Genomic DNA, 18,810 nt, shown 5'->3' on the forward strand with positions numbered 1-18,810 from the left:
CTCGTTTGAGAAATGGGAGTCGCCCTGCTTTGCACAGCGAGGTCACAGCGGGAAGCAGCTCACAGCCTGGCGTGAGGCCGATGCACCGTGAGCCAGTGCCAGGTGGGACCTGGGTGGTTGAGCTGCCCTCCACCCCTTGGCTTCCTTATGAGTCAGCCGGGGGGGCAATCGCACCTCACTGGGTCGTGAAAATAAATAGGCAACACATATGAATGCCCCTGGCATTCGTACCTGGCACAAATGAAACGGATTTCAAATGGTGACAGGCAGTCTTGAGCGCTGCCCTCTCACACTCACCTGTAGCACCCTGCCCTGGGGCCCCTCGTCAAAGAGCAGAGCCTGCTGGTACAGGGGGTCACAGGTCTTCTTGGCCACCTTTGTCTTCTTCTTGGCCAAGCAGGCCCCATTCTCAAGCAGGTAAACCTTGATATAGGTGGCTGAGGGATGGGAGAGAGCATGATGGGGATGGGTCAGGAGAGACTGCGATGGCCTGTCCCTCCCCAACCCCCAGGTGACCCTGCAGGTGAACACCAGGATGAGTAGGACGAGCTGGCCAGTCAAAGAGTCTAACGCAAACACTGGTTCCTCCACCCTCCCCTAACCTCACCCCTATTTCCTGGCCTTTGGGGCAAGTGGTGACTCCAGTGTTGAGAATACTGATTTAGGCCAATGGGGAACTGAGGACTCACTAGACCCAGACAGTATCCTCCTCTCTGGCAGGACCCCATTCCCAAAAGCCTTCTCCCGACTGCCCAGCCTCACCTGGGAGAGATTTGGAGCCAGGCTTGGGCGTCAGGCCCCGCGCCTCGATCACTTCCACCTCCAGCTGGCCACTCCGGTCCATGATGGCAACATGCACGTCCCCTGCAAGGGAGAAGAGGGACAGTCCAGGCAGAGCCAGACCAGCTGCCGAGCAGAATGACAGCCCGCAGGGGCACTGCCACCTGGAAAGGGCACGAGATGAAGAAAACTGCATGTGGGAGAAACTGGCCTTGGGAGACATATTAAAGCAGCCGAGGAACACGATAATAGGTCCCTGGGGGTGGGGTGGGGGTATGACCCTCAAGGGACATGCTTGGGGACCAAAAGTGGCTGTTAAACTCTCATCTATGTCTGGCTAGCTGAGAAGCTCCTCTTTTACTGAGCAGAATAGGCAAGTTTGGTGACAGAGCTTCCTGAGTCTGGAACACAGAGGGAGGCTGTGGGCTCAGTGGCTCTTACCTTCTACACAGCAGCCCTCAGTCACTCCCCTACATACGTGTCAAATATTCAAAGACTATCAGCTTGAGGAGATGCTGAGAGATAAGCCTTCCCAGGACAGGAGGTGCTCCCTGGGGACCAGGGCCTGCATGCATCATCGCCAAAGGATGGAGGGAAGGCCGGCAGATTTCCTGGGAGCAGAGGACTGAGAACTCCTCACGGTGCTCCCACAAAATGGGACACCCTGCTGGGGCAAGCTGTGTGTGTGGAATCGTGCCAGCCATATGATTTCTAGAACTCTTAGCATTAGTCACTTGAAACATCCTTCCAAGCAGTGCAGAAGCAGAAGCCTGATGCAGAAAAACTAAAATAGAGCTGACTATGGGCTCGGTACCCATTTTAGATTCTCTGAGCGATTATGCAATTGCTTGTATTTGCATACTTTGGAAGATGCAAATACAAACACAGACATTCTGGAATTTGTCCCCCTTTCTCCAACTCTTCCTGACCTCCCCACAGGGAAATGGAGGGAGATGTCTCAGGAACCAATCTCTCTGTCTCACTATAACATCCCCAAGATGAGCAAACACAAACCTGTCATTCCCAGTTTGGGACACCAGAGGGCCCCACACGCATAGTTCTAGGCTGTGTTGGTGCATTTGCCTAGTAGTGGAAGTGGCTGCTCCTCTCACTGCCTCCCAGCTCTTGGCTGGGCTCAGGGCTGCTGAGAGAAGCAGACTCCCGGGCCCCCAAGAGTCTGAAAGCAAGTGCTGAGAATTAGCCAGTCCAACCCAAGAGCCAGCTAAGAGCTGACGCTCACCCTTGGGGCACACCCTCTTCCTGCAGACAGAGACTCCGGTGTGTGCAGGGGGAGGAAGACAGGGCAGTGCAGTGGGAAGAGCCCTGGCGGGAATGAAATCCCAGCTCACTGTATGGCTCACAGCGGGGCGCTGTCTGCACTCAGCTTCCTCGTGTGCTTGAGGTCAGACACTGCTTGAGTCAGACTGTGGGGAAGAGGGTGGCCAGGAGGCATCTCTGGGGAGACTAGTCCTGGGAGCAGCTGCTTGGAGCCAACACATCCACTAGCTAACGGAGAGGAAGGAGCCAGAACGGCAGCACAGACTTCAGGAACTACTCCTGGCTACAGGAAAGGGGGATGGAAAACTACTACGGGCTTCTGGGTGCCGGACACTATTAGAAGTCAAATAAGACACAGTTCCTGGGATCAAATGAAATACTTCATGCAAAGCATGAACTCCCTACCCCCCACTCTCAATAAAAGAACAACCCTCAATACATTGTTGATAGTGAAGGCAGGTGTTTTTACTCCCATTTTATAGATGAAGGAACAGGCTGAGAGAAGAGACTTCCCCAAGGCGCCTCAGAGAACTGGTGATGGAGCCAGCCCCGTGAAAACCAGTGCCGTGCTGATCTGTTCGCCCTTTTCCGTCCAGCACTTAGCAGAGCCGGTGGAGTGTAGTGGAGCGAGAAGGGATGGCTGGAGAGTGTGGTGGAGTGAGGAGGGATGGCTGGAGAGTGTGGTGGAGTGAGGAGGGATGGCTGGAGAGTGTGGTGGAGTGAGGAGGGATGGCTGGAGAGTGTGGTGGAGTAAGGAGGGATGGCTGGAGAGTGTGGTGGAGTGAGGAGGGATGTGCGGGGGGGGGGGGGGGGGGGGGGGTGGCGCGCTGCTGCGGTGGCCTTCCCCTCAGAGGGCGGGTCCTGAGTGCTGTGCTCACTGCGCTGGCAGGGACCCTGAGTGAGACTCAGGTGATGCAGGGCCCTGCTGAGCTCACCCTCTCTGCCATCACCCCACTCGCCCTACCCTCACCAAGACTCACCCATTGGCGGAGTTGCCAGTGTCTGTCGCCCCACAATCTGGGCTGGTCCCAGCCCATCCAGGAAATCGCTGAATTGGCTTTCGGCCCCCAGCCGGGTGGTGGGGAAGATGAACCTGGGAAGGAGGCAGAGGGGCACGTGAGGGCATCTGGCTGGTGGGCTGCAGCCGCTCTGCCTCCAAGGCAAGGGGCACTCCCCTCTTGCCTCAGTTTCCCCCTCTCCATGGCGTAGGAGACTACTTTAGCTGGGGACAGTTTGAAACCAAATCAAGAAATGAGGTGGTGCCGAAATCGGTTTGGCTCAGCGGTAGAAAGTAAGTCTGTGGACTGAGAGGTCCCAAGTTCGATTCCGGTCAAGGGCATGTACTTTAGTTGCGGGCACATCCCGGGGGGGGGGGGGTGCAGGAGGCAGCTGGTCGATGTTTCTCTTTCATTGACATGTCTAGCTTTCTATCTCTCTCCCTTCCTCTCTGAAAAAATCAATAAAATATACTAAAAAAAAAAAAAAAGAAAGAAAGAAAAAGAAATTAGGTGGTGCCCAAAACAGCCACTGAGTCCAAACTAGCACAATTACAGGGTTCAGGTTCATGACAAGTGGTGGTAGGTGCACCATGGTTGTGTGTCTGGGGTGGGAAAGCAGTAACAAAAAAAACAAAAACAAAAAAAAACTAACAGCGATTGGTAGAACAGTCCTGATGTTTAACAATTTGTCCCGCATCTCGTGGCATTTTTAAAAAGTCCCGATTTTTCGAAGAATTGGGACTTTTTTTTAAATGCCGCAGGATGCGGGACAAATTGTTAAAGATCGGGACTGTCCCGCCAAAAGCGGGATGTCTGGTCACCTTACTCTAGGTGTCCTGTGTGCGCCAGCAGAGGAAGGACAGGTGAGGGAGAGCTGGCCCAGGTCCACTCATGAGCTACAATGGACCAAAGAAAGCCCTCAGATCTGAAACAACTCAGGCTAGAGAGTTTAAAGGTTGTCCCAGAACAAATCGCCTGCTGGGCGGCGTGGCCGGGAGTCCCCCTGGGCCAGCGACAGACAGGGAGGAAGACAGGCTGTGTGTGCTCGTCAGAGAGGCCGCGTGTCTGCCCTCCACACCCCAGGAAGGGGTTTCGGGCTCGCCTACTCTTATTGGTCTGTTTCACAGGTAGCTCTGGCATATCTCAGTATCGTAGCGAGAGTTAAAGGAGACAGCGTTTGGCCTGATAGTGCTCACTAGATCCCAGGATAAGAAGCACTGATCTGAAGTGCCCAGGGATTGCCCGCATATGGTAGGACACAATACAGGCTGATGGCTGCTTGCATTCATGGCTGTAGGCATAGCAGTGAGATACGTGAGCATAGAATCTTAAGTAATCCTGAAATCATTGTGACTTAATGAGGCCAAGTCAGAAAACCTTAGTTGTATATTGTAGTTTCCTAATTTAGAGATTGGAGGGACTTTCACATTTTTGACTGCAGCTCACATGGAGTCAAATGTAAGAAACACATTTAATGTCCCAGACCTATGTGTGCCCAACCTTTAAAACAACTGACACAGAAGTCCACAAGGCAATTCGTCCTCACTCCATAGGATACAAGTGAATCTCTATTCCTTTTTCTAATGCTGGTTTTACCTTCTGAACTGATTTTACTTCCTGTCTATGAGTTACCTACCACCCACAGTTTGGAAAACTCTGATCCAGTCCCATCTCCTTCCCTGAGCTCCAAGCAAGGCCACTTGTGAGACCTCCACTTATTTGAGACATAACAATGGTTCTAGATTTATAGGATTTGAATCATTTTTTCCTTTCAAACCCTCTCCTCTGGAGCGGGGCCGCATGTAGGTGCTGGGAGGCGGGAGGCATGAAATATACAGAAGGGAGGAACCACTCCCAGGCCACTGAGGTATTCGGATGCAAGAAACAGCAATGGGAAGACTGGCGCCTCGGCACTGGTCATCCAGGGGAGAGGAATGGGGAAGGTAAGGGCACAGGAACACAGCATCTGGGTTGATGTTCTCCAGTTGGGAAAACCAACTGGAGATGTTCCCGCTCTGCTCTGGCTCTATGACTAGAGGACGGGCGGGGGGAGGGGGGACAGGTTGGGGTGGGCTGCACGCACGTGCCCTCGGAGCTGTTGCTGTTGGTGCTCCCATCGGTGGACTCCCGGCTGCCCTGGCGTGTGACCCGACTCCGCATCTCCACGGCGATGCCAGTCTCCGTGCTCCTCCGGATGTTGCTGCGCAGCTTCTTGGTGGTCCCTTCTGTGGCCATTCCCCCACGCCAAGCACAGAAAGGGAACAAGGTCAGATCACCAATGAGGCCTCTCTGAGAAGGCTACTCAAAGTCACCCTCTTGGGAGGGGGCGTTGTGGGCAGGGCTATGACTGCCAACAGGGGCATTGCTGAAATGACCTCTAGAGCTGGTTTGCAGCTGAACCCTGGTCTCGCTCAGGGCAGTGACACAGACAAAGCCGATCAGAAAGATGGCTGGAGGCAGAAAGAGGCTGGGGGTATATGGAGTTGCCAGGTATATTTCCCCCCCCCCCTCCCCGCAGCTCTTGGGTCCTCACCCTCATCCTTGCCAGGCTCCCCTGACAGCTACCCATTCAATTTCAGCCTTTGCTCAAAGGTTGTGTTCCTGCCTCTCTCTTCTGGAAAGTTTGCCTTTTGCTGCATCTGCTCACCCGCGTGCAGCTATCTCACTCTGACCTCACAGCCACCTCTCTGATACCTTCACAGGCCCTATAACAACCTGGATGGGAGGCCTGGGCACTCTCAGACTAATATGCATTCTCCAGGAGGGTCTGGACATGAAGAGGTGATTAGGGAAGCAAGAGTAAGAGAGGATGGCTGGGTTGGCCTGAATTGAGTATGACTTTGAAGAGGTCTGTAAAAGACTCCTATAAGGTGTGCAGTGAGAACTCCCCCCACCCAACCACTATGTCTCGGTGCCTTCTGCTCCCATCCTGGGCCACGACTCAGCCTTGCAGGAAACATGGGGCACTGTGCCTCTCCTAGCAGCACACCATCCTGCCTGGGTTTCCATGGCAACCTACTTGCATTGCAATGTGGTCCCTCTAGACACCCTCCCCTCCTGGGGCAGGCAGGATCACAGAAGCCAGGTCGAGGGTTTGCATGGACTTCCCTGCTAAAGCTGGGCTGCCTGAGGAGCTTGATGGGGAGGGAAGTGCTGCTCAGACAGGAACTGTACCAAAGGAGCCCTTTGCTATCACTGGTTAGAGACCCAGGCCAATTAAGAATGAAGTTGGTTATAGGAGTGGGGAGAGGTAGGGTGAGGGTGGGGGTGGGGGTGGGAGTGGAAAGGCACTGCAGCCCCCTTAAAAACAATGGGGAAGGGGGAGCTGGTTACCATGGCAACCCACCCATATCCAGAGGTGAGGATATTCAAGACCTGCTCTGGGAAGAGGGGTGCTTTATTCCTCTTGCTTTGTCCTACTTATCTTTCAGGAAGTCCCACTGGGAGAGGAAAGGCCAAAAGGGCTAGCATCACTGGCAGACAGACGGAATGGGAGGTGGTAAGGAGAAATGTCTCCTTTCAAACCGTCCCAACTTCTGGGATTTTGGAATAGCTAACTATCCAGGAATCAGTGAGGCCATCAACTTGTCTGTCTGTCTGCCTGCCTTACACACAGTCATGTTAGCTCATCCATACTTCTTTCATACTGACCGGCATAAACAGACACACGCAAGTGCTGACAATCACATTTATGAAGACGGTGATCTTACATCCAAGGTTATGTGTGTGTTCATACAATAGTCACACAAGGTACTCTCAGGGTTTAATCATACATATACAAGACATACTCTGTCACATAAATGTGTCCTTCACACCATAACACTTGCAGTTGAAACTATCCGTTCAATCACACACATAGATGCAAACCCACAAATGGTGCATGACCCACCACACAGTGGGTGTCAAGGGACTCACCCTGACCCTGGCTCCTAACTGCCAATCCCCGCTAATGCAGTTAGAAGAGAGATAGGTCTGTGGTAGCTGCACTCTACCCTCCCTCGCCTCGAATTCTCTACACACAACACCCATCCTGAGCTGAAGTCAGAGACTTGTCACCATATGACCTCAGTCCCCTTCTCTTAGAGCTTGGGGAAACTTTGGCCCATTTGGGAGAAAATTTTCCTTCTTTGAGCAGACCTTTCCAATCCACTGTGATGTCTGGTAAGGGAATGCAGAATCCTTGAAATGTTAGTGACACCAGGGCTAGCCCTCTGCCCCTGCTATTTCACAGATGGGGAGGCTGAGGTCCAAGCATCCATAAGGCTGACTCCCAGTCTACTGATGCGATACTTCTCACTCTTCTCCACCAATTCCACACTGATTTGAAATGTGATTCAGCAGAGACTAAGTTCCATGTTTTCTGGGTGGGGAGAAAGGTCTTGCAAGCTTAGAGAACATTTCTCTACTGTTTCAAACCTGTCCAATCCCTGAACTCTGTTGACCCAGGAAGTAACTTTATGAAGCCTCTCCAGAGAACCGGGGCAAATTGCTTGCAATAATTCTGTGGTCACTGGAGATTGAAAGACTCCAGGAACCATCCCATCTGTCTCACCACATACAAGGGAGAGGCAGTCACAGCTCCCAGCGGCACTCTATTGCATCTCCTGGAATGATGGCTGAGCTTTCTCCCCACCTGACTCGAGCCCAGAGCCCATGAGGAGCTGCTGTCCTCGGTGCTGAAAAGAAAAGCTCAATGTGGGCGGGAGCTGGGACAGGCCAGGATGGCCTGTGTGGAACCAGTCTAAGGCTAGACCAGAAGCCACTTGTGCCCTGAGACCCCAAAGCTCTCGCCCTACCCTATTCACTGCTCCCACAACATAGAGAATGTTAGAGCTAGAAGAAAGCTTGGAAAGAGTCCTTTCTAGCTCCATTTTCCAGTGGTAGCAGGCCCAAAGGGAAAGTGTCTTTCCCAGGGTCCCATGAGGAGTTGAAGCCAGGTTTAGTAGTTTTTGGAAGCTACCCTATGGCAAGTGAGGAATAGACTGGAATGGGAAGGCAGGAGGCAGGGAACTAGAGGGAAGGCTGGTGTGACAGTCCAGGCTTTGAAGCAAAGAGGAGGGAGTGGGTGGAGCTTGAGCCAATGCAGGGTATGGATAAAGAGGAGGAAGGAGGCCCCTGGGAAGGCAAACCCAGAGCCCAGACGACTGGGGTCCAGGACAGGAGTTCTTCCCCGCTTCACACAGCCTAGCCCTGCAGGGAACTGAGCCACCCCACCTGGGGCACCTATAGGTACTCTGATGTACCTTTGTCCAGAAGAGAGTTTGCAGAGCTGATTCCCCAGGTGAGTCAGCCCCATACATCCTTCAGGAGCCAGGCTCTCCCACCCAAGCTAGGACACTGACAACCCCAAGGCTTGGGAGGGGGGAAAAAGGGACATGGAATTATAGATGGGAGAGGGGTATGCCACAAGCAAGGGGCTATGAAAGCCAGAGATGTCACTTGTTTTTTTGGCCCTACTGTTTGACCATGGGAAATAATAATAACACCGACAACATATCAAGTGTCTACTATGCACAAGATTGTTGACTTTACATCTCCTATGTCACTTAATCCCCTGGACAACTCTGCAAGGCACAGATATTGTCCTGATTCTACACACGAGTTGGCGAACTCAGAGAGGTGAAGTCATTTGCCTCGGTCCCCAGCTACCCTGTTTCCCCGAAAATAAGACAGTGTCTTATATTAATTTTTTCTCCCAAAGTTGCACTAGGTCTTATTTTCAGAGGATGTCTTATCTTTCCATGCGCTGGGTCTTATTTTCAGAGGATGTCTTATTTTCGAGGAAACACAGTAGTAAATGACAGGGTGTGGCTCTGAAGGCCACCTTGAATCCCTTCTTCAGGCTCCAACACTTCATCAATGAAATGAGCTTCTTGGACTAGATGAACTCAAGGGGCCCTTCCTGCTCTGACATTTGGTGACTGGATGATTCATAGAGACCTTCAGTTAGAAGGGCATGTGTGTATGCCTCTGGCTCAGGCCCCGGACCTTAAGCCTTGCCTTGCCTACCACAGGGGCAAATGATGCAGAATCCTCACCATCACTTATCTTCCATTGAAGCTGGAGGTCTCCTTGGTGTCCACTCCAATCCCTGCCTGCTGACTGGTAGCCTAGGTAGGTGGACAGTCCCAGCCAGATCATTGGACTCTCTCCTAGTGACTCAGCCCTGCCCTGGCTCTGAAAGACCGCTCCTCTGAATCGCTTTGGGCACGAAGGAGCCTTTGGATTGGAAGCTGTCTCAGTTGGAGATCAGCAGGGCTTGGTTTTCTCAAGACAGATTCCTGGGGGCCAATACCTCTTCAACCTCCTAACCTTAACAACCTCTCCCCCTTGGTCCTGCCCCAGCCCAACCCCTGGATCTCCAGGCCTCCTCTTCCTGACTCCCTCATGTCAGGCCTACACTGTGGACGTTCACAGGGGCCATGCCCACCCTGGGGCATTGATAACTGCAAGCCCCCTCCTCACTTAGCATATCCCTGAGCCAGAAACCACATCCCAGCCTGTGTGCTGGAAAAGACCATCCCTCGTGCTCCTGTGGAGGGCTTTATAAGAAGCTATTTTAAGGCCAGGAAAAGTCCCCCACCCCCAGCCCCAACTGGGACTCTCGATGAGCATTCTCCCCGGATGCTCCGGCACCCCGCCCCCTCACCGCCCCCATCCAGCTGCCTATTTGAAGGTTTCTCAGGGAAGTTGTTACTCTGAGAAAAATAAGCAGGAAGAGATTTTAATACACAACCAGCTGGCGTCTGGGCTGATGCCACATAGTGAGGAGGTCTTGGTGGGGAGGGCTGGTTCCTCTGTGATGTAGGGACCAGGTGTGACTGTGTGTGACAAGATTTCTGTGACCATGGGCACTGTGTGTGTGTGTTTGCGTGTGTGTGTGTGTGTGTGTGTGTGTGTGTGTGAGAGAGAGAGAGAGAGAGAGAGAGAGAGCGAGCGCAAGAGAGAGAGCGTGTGCTTCAGTGACCTGGTTCCGTCTGTGTTTGTGTGAACTGCATGATGACTGGCTTTATGTGTGACCATGTACAGTGTGAATGATTATCTTGTCCTTCCCTGGCAGTAGGGTAGTGGCTTACTTAAGCAACTGAGCAGCACACTATTCATATAACCAGGTATAACCAGGCAAGGCATGTGACTTTGTGTGTATCTCTCTCCTGTGACTTTGTAATGTATGTGTGTGACCGGGTAACTACATTTGTGTGGCTCTTTGTACTTAGGAAACTTGGAGGTCACCCGTGAGGCTGAATCATGGGGCTGTGTGTGCCTGTGAAGTTGTGAGACTTAGCAGAGGGCCAGGAACCTGGCGGCTGCTTAATAAACAAATGCTGAATAATGTATAAGTTTGTATAATACATGGAGGCAGCACAGGGTAATGGTGAGGCGCATGAACTCAGAAGCCCAGTGCTGGGGTGTGAATGCTCCTACCAGCTATCTTACTTACTGAAGCTTCTCACCCCCTTCCTCTGTTCTTCAGTACTTGCCTCACAGAGTTATACGAGGATTCAGTGAGTCAGGACATGTACTGGGCCTAGAATAGCACCTGGTATATGATAAGTGCTACATAAGTGTCTGTGTAAGGTGACCCGCCCCGCCCTGGCGCCCCACACCCCCTCACCAGGCTGGGGGAGCTGGAGCGTGCTCTTGCTCCACTGGGTCAGGCCCACAATGGCCACCATCTTGGCGCCAAGGCTGCTACGCCGCTTCTTAGCGGTGGTGGTCCCGGGCCCGGGCCCGGCCTGCTGAGATGCGCAGATTTCACTGCTGATGCTGGAGCTCCGAACCACATTCCTGGAGCCTGCAGCTGAGGCTGGACTTGGCTCCCCGTTAAACATGGTCCCAGGGGCCGCAGAGCCGCAGGCAACTCTATGGGGAGATAAAGAGACAAAGGGGGTCCCCCATCAGACCCCTGGGCCCTCTACCGCAGCCACCACTTAGCTGTGTGACCTCGGGCAAGTCACTGGGCCTCTCTGAGGTTGTGAGGAGTCAGTGAGCAAATAAATGTAGAGTGTTCACAGAGTCTGGCTCAATAAATGAAACCATTCTTATTAGCGCATGGCTACCCTGGCAAGCAACGGGGTTTGGTGGTAAGGGCAGAGGCTGTGGAGTTAAATGGCCCACTCTGGCCTCTACACACTAGCTGTGTGACCTTGAGACCAACATCCTGGGGTTTTGGTGAACTCTTCAGCAAAACAAGAAGTACAAGCACTTACCTCATAGGACTGTCCTAGGGATTACACCGGTGCCTGGGAAAGTGCCTGGAACAGTATCAGGCACAGAGTGAACATTCAGTAAGTGTTAGCGATGGTCAATTCACAGCCAATAATAACAACAGGGAGAGCAAAACTGGCTCCAGCCTCTGCGGGCTTCGAGGAGGCCCTCCTGGCTTGAAAGGGAGGGCATATAGGGGTATAAAGAAGCAAGCGAGAGGCCCCCTTAACTGCACTGCTGAGAGCAGCCACCACAAGCTCTTTAACTTATCTCCTCCCAATCTCTTTCCTATGCATCTACAAAAATAACTGAATTCATGCTACACACACTATTTTAATTCTGGCATTTTTCATTTATCTTTTATCTTTCATTTATCATTTAACATTTCCCAATGTCATTAACACTTTGCATACATGGCTTTTTTATTAATAAATGTTTTTTTTAAAATGTTTTAAAAAACATATTTTCATTGATTTTATAGAGGAAGTGAGAGGGAGTGAGAGATAGAAACATCAATGATGAGAGAAAATCATTGATCGGCTACCTCCTGCACACCACCTACTGGGGATCAAGCCCACAACCCGGGCATGTGCCCTGACTGGACTCAAACTCTGACCTGGTTCATAGGTCAATGCTCAACCACTGAGCCACACCAGCTGGAGGGCTTACTGTTTAAATGATTTGATGCCCATAATATCCCATTGTACGGAGGGAGCATAATTAACTAAAATATTTCAATATAGTTACTTCTTAGATCAGTTGCAATTTTCTTCTTTTTCTCTCTGTTTCCCCATTCCCCTCTTTCCTTCCCTCCTGTTTTTAAACAACACAGCAATAAACATCTTTCTACATTGATTTTTTTTCTGCTTATTTCCTTAGGGTTGATTCCCAGAAACGGAGTGACTAGTTTAAGCGGGTGTGGACACTGCTGGTAGCTTCCCCAACATCCATTCTCTCTCCCTGCTTCCTAACACACTGGTTTTATCCAGTACCACCCCACCACCCAGCCTTGATTAGTTTAAGTTAGTCAATGAGTGTCAGTCACCTTGGTAACTCTTACTGGTCCATGTGACAAGGTTGGCCTAATCTAATGGAGCGCTCTCTCTCTCTCTCTCTCTCTCTCTCTCTCTCTCTGGCTCTCGCTCTCACTATCTCTCTTTCCTGCTTCCCCTAGGATGAAGCCAGTGTGCTGTGGGCAGCACAGCACAAAGACAGAAAGGGCTTCGGACCACCCTGAGCCAGCCTTTCTCTGGCCTTTCTGATACATGAGATATGTATTTTCCTTTGCTTAAGTCAGTTTGAATCAGGGTTCTTTGTTATACCCAAAAGCATCCCACCTGATACTAAGGGCATAAACATTTTTTGATTCTTGGAATATATTGCTAAATTCCTTTACAAAGTATACAAATGGACTCCCCATTAGCTGCATTCAATAAGTATCTAAGCCCTTGAAATTCCAAGGCCTATGTTGAGTGCCAAAGATACAGTAGTGAGCCAGGCCAACTTCGTCCTGCCCTCTTCTAAAGCCTCCACTCCAGGAGGAGATAGATAGTGAATAACTAACAATGCAATTAAGCAGTTAAGGGTGGTTCTGATGAGTGTGGGGGAGAGGACAGAGGGCCCTGGGAGCCACTCTGGGGACCAGGCGGCAGGCATCGTTGGCTCCATGTTGTACAGAGGTGGGATCTCTGGTATCAGCCCTAGGACTTGGCCGAAAGTCCGATGCTCAGGCCAAGCATTGCAGACGAGGCTATTCTAGCATGTTCTGCACCCAGTCCTTCCAGGCTCTGTCCTGGCCTGCAGTGTCATCCCAGGGCAGATTCCATCCCCAGGGCTCAGGGGCACTTTGCTAGATCCTCTGCTCTCAGATCTGTCACCGTGAGGCAACCCAGCTTTTCAAAAGCACAAAGAAAGGGGTGGGAAAGGGAAGGGACCCCTCCAGCTAACGAGGAAGACAGCTCCCAGACAGCTGACAATGGCTGCCTGGTCTCCAGGTCTGTGCGGCTCCTGTGGGCTGGGAGTTAGGGCTGCCAGTGGGGAAGAGTCAAAGCCGTGTCTTGCCTTCTTTGAGGCTGTCTGGACTGTTCTCACTCACCCTGCAATGTGTGTGGAGCCCAGGGTTGTATTTCTCTATCCATCCCCCATCAACATTGCAACTGATGGAAAGTCCCCTGGACTTGGGCCTGTGATGATCTCTCTTTACTTTCCAATTCTAGTGCCAGTTGAGGCGTGTTTTGGGGCATCTGCACGGCCTTTTGTTGGGTGGTGAGAGAGTGCTTACCTGATACTTTGAAGCTACTACAGCGTAAGCCTAACTGGCTCTTGACAGTATTTGTTAGGTGTGTGGTTATCTCCATGTCACAGATGAGAAAACTGGCTCTCAGAGATGTCGAGGCCTCGCTCACCTGACTTGGCTAAGAAGTGGCAAAGCCTGCACTCGAACCCAAGTCTCCAGTTTCCACAAAGAGTCAGATACACTCTGCAGCCCCTGCACCTTCAACCCAGAACCCACCCCAAGATGTGAGCTTTGCCCTGAGTCTCTGGGCTCTTTGAGAAAACTGCCACAGAGCAGCCAGACAACAGGACACTCAAGTACACCACTCCCAGGGGACAAGAAGGTAAAGGGTAAGGGACAAAATTCCTGACCCTGCCAACCTAGGGACTCATATTTCCTCATGAATAATCAATGGCACCAACAAGAGGATGGCTTGACATCCAGGACTCTGCACCCTCCAGAGCCACATTCTCATCTTTAACCGCCCAGGGGCCTGAGAGCTGACGAGTGCCTGAGAGGGCGGAGTCTGTGAGCACACATGCAGTGGCAGGCTCAGGACTGGGCTCTAGTTGCTTCTATGGCAGCCAGTCCAGTTCAAGAGGGACAAGACAGAGAGACAGACAGAGCCAGCCACCTGGCCCCTATGAGGAAGGAAGTCCTACTGCATAGCAATCCCTGAGCCATCAGGTCACAGGGACAGGAAAAGGGCAGCAGGGAGAGGGGGCCAGCAGGATACAGAACATAGAACTCACCTCCCTGTGGTTTAGAAGATTGCTGATTGAATGACATCCTTTCCACAAAAATCACTTTGAAATTCCCACCAATGAGCAGCTCTCCTTTCCCAGCCCAGTTTAGGGCACCCCGAAAAGGGGCGTTGTCCCGGATCTCATTGGATCAAGGGGCTTTGCTGTCTGGTTCTCCTTGCGGACCCTGCTCTGTGGCTACAGCAGCACCTACAACTACAGCTCAGACTCACCCTCGGGAGCAGCGGTGGCCAACCTTTCCAAGCTCAGTCGGCGACCGCTGCTCTGGAGGAAGCTGCTGCCCTGGCTGCTGCTCCGACTGCCGCCAAAGCTCCACACTGGCAAGTACCGCCCCATGGCCCCACGGGACAAGCCTTGTTTTCTTCCTGACCCTTGATGTTTGGCCGGAGGTCCGAGTACCCAGCTGATGAGAACAGGCTCAGGAGTTGAAACTGACTTGCCATCCCTTTCCCACCCTGAGCATCTCATTTGGCAAAGCTTGGAAATCAAGGTCCAGAATGGGAGGCACACCCAGTCCCAGAAAGTTGGTGACAAATCAGAGCTCCAAGCCAAGTCTCCTAACTCCCAGGTTCCACATCACCTGCCAATGCCCTCCTCGCCGCTCACCTTGAAGAAAACCCAGACTCACCAAACTGATGACTCTGAGCGTGGTGTTCCACATCCCAGGGGGCTGCGCCCCACCCAGCAGCACTCCCCTAGGGCACTCACGGCGGCTTCTGTGAACTTCTTCGGGGACACCAGTTTTCAAGAAAGGAGGTGAAGGCAATCAGGGTAGCTCCCAGGAGGAGGTGATGTGATAAGACTCTGGAAGGAAAGAGGAGAGCTTAGAGGAGAGACTAGAGAAGACATCTGTCTTCAAGGGCTTCTAGTAGCTCGTGGAGTAAAAAGACAGACTTTGGACATGACTCCAAGCTGTATGACCGTCCTAGAGCAAACCATTTCAGCTCTCATTCTGTTTCCTCTTTCATAAAACTGCCCAAACGCCTAGGTCCTCCCCTCCCTCACCGCATCCCTCCCCCCAAGGCCTTTAGGAACCTTTAATGTTAACTTGCTGGAGCTAAAGCTCCACCCACAACTTTAAGACTTTTAACACTTGGAGGTCCAAATGCTAATCAACTCTAAACTCTGTTCTCCCTTCCTCTGTCCTCCCCCTGACTAATGGGGTCTGTGTCCCTCCCCAGACACTCTGTAACATGCCCAGCAGTCAGGAATGCTGAGGGTAGGTGGGGTGGGGAGCAGGGGGGACTCCTGACTCCACCCCAGCCATGTGACCCTAAGCAAGTCACTCAGCTTCCCTGAACCTCCATCTCCTCTTCTATAAAATGCACCTACTGGCCACCTGGCCCCAGCTGGACTCTCCAGGCTGGACTGGGGAGCAGGTGAGATTAGGAGGAGCAGGAAAGCATAGTGATTAAAAACCTAGGCTTTACCCTAGCTGGTTTGGCTCAGTATCGACCTGCGGACTGAAGGGTCCTGGGTTCAATTCTGGTCGAGGGCACATGCCCGGGTTGCGGGCTTGATCCCCAGTAGTGGGTGTGCAAGAGACAGCCAATCAATGATTCTCTCTCACTGATGATGTTTCTCTCTCTCTCTCTCTCTCTCTCTCTCTCTCTCTCTCTCTCTCTCTCTCTCTCTCTCCCTCCCTCCCTCCCTCCCTCCCTCCTTCTTTCCCTCCCTCCCTCCCTCCCTGTCCCTTCCTCTCAGAAATCAATAAAAATATATTAAAAAATGAAAACCAACAACAACAACAACAAAAACACCAGGCTTTGGAGGCAGATAAACCTAGAACTGCCGCTTATAAGCTATATGACACAGGGACATTTCCTTAACAAACCTCCTGAGCCCACCCTTCCTTATCTCTAAAGTGGGAATAATAATGACACCCTTGGGATTCTTGGGTGAAATATTATAAAATAAGGATTGGTACATGTTAAATGCTCACTTGGGCAGTTACATTATTACTACTCATTGGGGTGCCTTTGCAAACGGTAAAGAACTGCACAGGTGTTAGTGCTTATGGGTCTGAATTACACACCAGATGCAACCACTTCACGAGGAGGCTCAGAGACCAACAGGGTCGCCTCCCACTCCAGCCCTGGGTGCTTCCCGAGGGTGGAAGCGCTGGGTCCCTGTGCCTCTCAGTTGGAGGAGAGCTGCCATGTGAAGCTGTGCTCTCTTTTGCCAGCATCTTCCTGCCTGGGCCCTCGCTGGGTGCTGGACCTGGCATTTGAGATTCCTATTCCAACCACAATCCAGTGCCAGGGCTGCCCACCCCATTACCCATGCCACTCTGCCCATGCCAGAGGCCAGTGCCTGCATCCACAGAAGGGAAGAGGAGTTCCCTCGTTTCTAGAATTTCCTTTCCCCACAAGGGACATACTGGTGGGTGAGAGGGCTGGTACGGAGTGGGAGAGGAAGGCTGGGCTGTAGCAGCACAGTCAGCCTGAGTGGGGAACACTGGGCCAGCTCTTCTCTTGATTGTGTCACCGTTATCTCCCCCAACGCAGGCTCTCACACACTCTACACACACAGGGAGGGACACAGGGCACAGGTGATACACACGTAAAGACACAATCACGTGCATACACCGATATGCACACGTACCGTTAAGATGCTCAGCCACACAAAGGCACGCAGCCCAGCCAGCATGGCTCAGAGGCTGAGTGTTGACCTGTGAATCAGAAGATCACGGCTCGATTCCTGGTTGGGGCACATGCTGGGCTGTGGGCTCGATCCCCAGTATGGAGCATACAGGAGGCAGTCGATCAATGATTCTCTCTCAACATGGATGCTTCTATCTAGCTCTCCCTCTCCCTTCCTCTCTTAAGTCAATACAAATATATTTAACACACACACAGAGACACACAGAAGCAGCCACACTGATAGCCACAGGCCTTCACACCACCACATCTACTCACACACACACCCTCCCCTTGGCCCTCTACAGCCCAAAGAGGCGGGAAGAGCCCTATCCCTTTGGTGGGCAAGTTCCCAGGAAGTGTCTTACCTGGATCTGTGGGGTCCCTTGGTCAAAGCACACACACCAGCTCTGAGCTGGTGCTTGTGTGAGCTTGAAAATACACACACACACACACACACACACACACACACACACACGCACACACACAAACGCGTGCACGCACACGCGCGCGTGTGCCAGCCCCCAATCTCACCCGCCTAGCCCCCATCCCAGCAGGCCGGACAAAGGAGCTCATCGGTGAGGTTTGTGGTGAGGAGATGAGAAGGCTGGCAGGGAGCAGCTGCTGTCACCATGGCTACCGAACTGACCCACTTCTTCTCCACCTAGCCTGGCCCACCCCATCACACACAGTAAAGGGGCAGCCCTCTGAGGGTGTGGTAAGGGATGGACTGAGCATCAGATAGGCTGCACCCTGCATGGGAAGGCAATATCCAGACATCCCTTGAGGAGAGCAGGGTGCTAAAGAGACGGCCTCTGGGAGACCTAACCCCTGGTCCACCCCAGCATCGGGGTTTCTGGCCTCAGGGACCCACATGGGTCATGCACTTGCCCTGGACACATTCTCAGACACAGTTCTCACAGCAAGGCAGGGTGTGGAAGGGCCAGGCCCAAACCTGTGTCCCCCAGACTCCAAGGTCTCAGGACATAAAAGGTGAGGCAGACTCAGAGCTGGGTGAGCCCTGTGTCCTGTTGGGAATGAGGTTCCTGAGGGCAGGGCTTGCCTTCCTCCACCTTCCTCAGGCCAGGGGTTGCTGGGGCATGGCCATGCATCTCCCCTCAGAGACAGGGACATGGAAAAATAACAAGCCCTCAGACAGCTCAGTCTTGTGAAGCAACAGCTCACAAAGCACAATGAATCACTCCCCTGTGACAGCCTCCAGGAGAAAGTAAAAACCCCTCACCAAGGCCTCCGAGCCAAGTGACCCCACTCACCCCGTGCTCTGGCCCCTCCTCTGCATTCCAGTCACACTGGCCTTCTTTTCATGCCTTTGTCAGCAGTCTGCCCGGGGTGCTCTTCTCCAGCCTGCCTCCACCCTCCTGCTCCGAGGCCCGATGTCTGCTGCACTGCCTGGGCCTGGCTGATCCCTCCGCGTTGCTCAGTCCCAGTTTGAATGTCATTTCCTGGGAGAGTCTTCCCAGATGAGGTGAGTCCCATGTTGTGCTCCCCTCGACTCTGTACTGCCCCTGCCTGCTGTGGGTTGCATTGTGTCCCCACACAAAAGATAGGTTGAGGTCCTAACCCTGGTATCTCAGAGAATGACCTCAGAATAGGGTCACTGCAGATCTGATTAGTTGGGTTGAGATCATTCTGGAGTAGTGTGGATCTGTAATCAATATGAACAATGTCCTTATAAGAAGCTAGCCATGGCACGGCCAGTGTGGCTCAGTTGGTTGAGCATTGTCCCATGTACCGCCAGTTTGGTTCCTGGTCAGAGCTCATGTCCGGGTTGCAGGCTTGATCCCCATTGGGGCGGGGGGGGGGGGGGGGGGGGCATGGAGGAGGCAGCCGATTGATGTTTCTCTCTC

At 52.5% G+C, this 18,810-nt stretch overlaps 1 protein-coding gene and 1 long non-coding RNA gene across 5 annotated transcripts in view; both read right to left on the reverse strand.

The window, feature by feature from the left end:
* RIMS3 (regulating synaptic membrane exocytosis 3) overlaps nucleotides 1-18,810 on the reverse strand; it is a 38,373-nt gene that overhangs the window by 6,779 nt on the left and 12,784 nt on the right. The window contains exons 2-8 of one of the 4 annotated variants that reach the window (XM_036446090.2): nucleotides 14,932-15,107; nucleotides 11,267-11,311; nucleotides 10,672-10,919; nucleotides 5,140-5,278; nucleotides 3,039-3,151; nucleotides 763-864; nucleotides 298-437 (exon numbers count right to left, since the gene is read on the reverse strand). In XM_036446090.2, coding sequence (XP_036301983.1) covers nucleotides 298-437; nucleotides 763-864; nucleotides 3,039-3,151; nucleotides 5,140-5,278; nucleotides 10,672-10,919; nucleotides 11,267-11,271 — 747 coding nt within the window. In that variant the 5' untranslated portion in view covers nucleotides 11,272-11,311; nucleotides 14,932-15,107. Of the gene's footprint in view, nucleotides 1-297; nucleotides 438-762; nucleotides 865-3,038; nucleotides 3,152-5,139; nucleotides 5,282-10,671; nucleotides 10,920-11,266; nucleotides 11,312-14,909; nucleotides 15,108-18,810 lie in introns of all 4 variants that reach the window. The other 3 variants (XM_045584655.1, XM_045584656.1, XM_036446091.2) reach the window with 3 other exon arrangements.
* Nucleotides 1-18,810, reverse strand: part of LOC123652723 — a 28,908-nt gene that overhangs the window by 6,779 nt on the left and 3,319 nt on the right. The window lies entirely within an intron of this gene.

The sequence above is a fragment of the Pipistrellus kuhlii genome, unplaced genomic scaffold (genome assembly GCF_014108245.1).
Source record: "Pipistrellus kuhlii isolate mPipKuh1 unplaced genomic scaffold, mPipKuh1.p scaffold_m20_p_2, whole genome shotgun sequence".
Lineage (NCBI taxonomy): Eukaryota > Metazoa > Chordata > Mammalia > Chiroptera > Vespertilionidae > Pipistrellus > Pipistrellus kuhlii.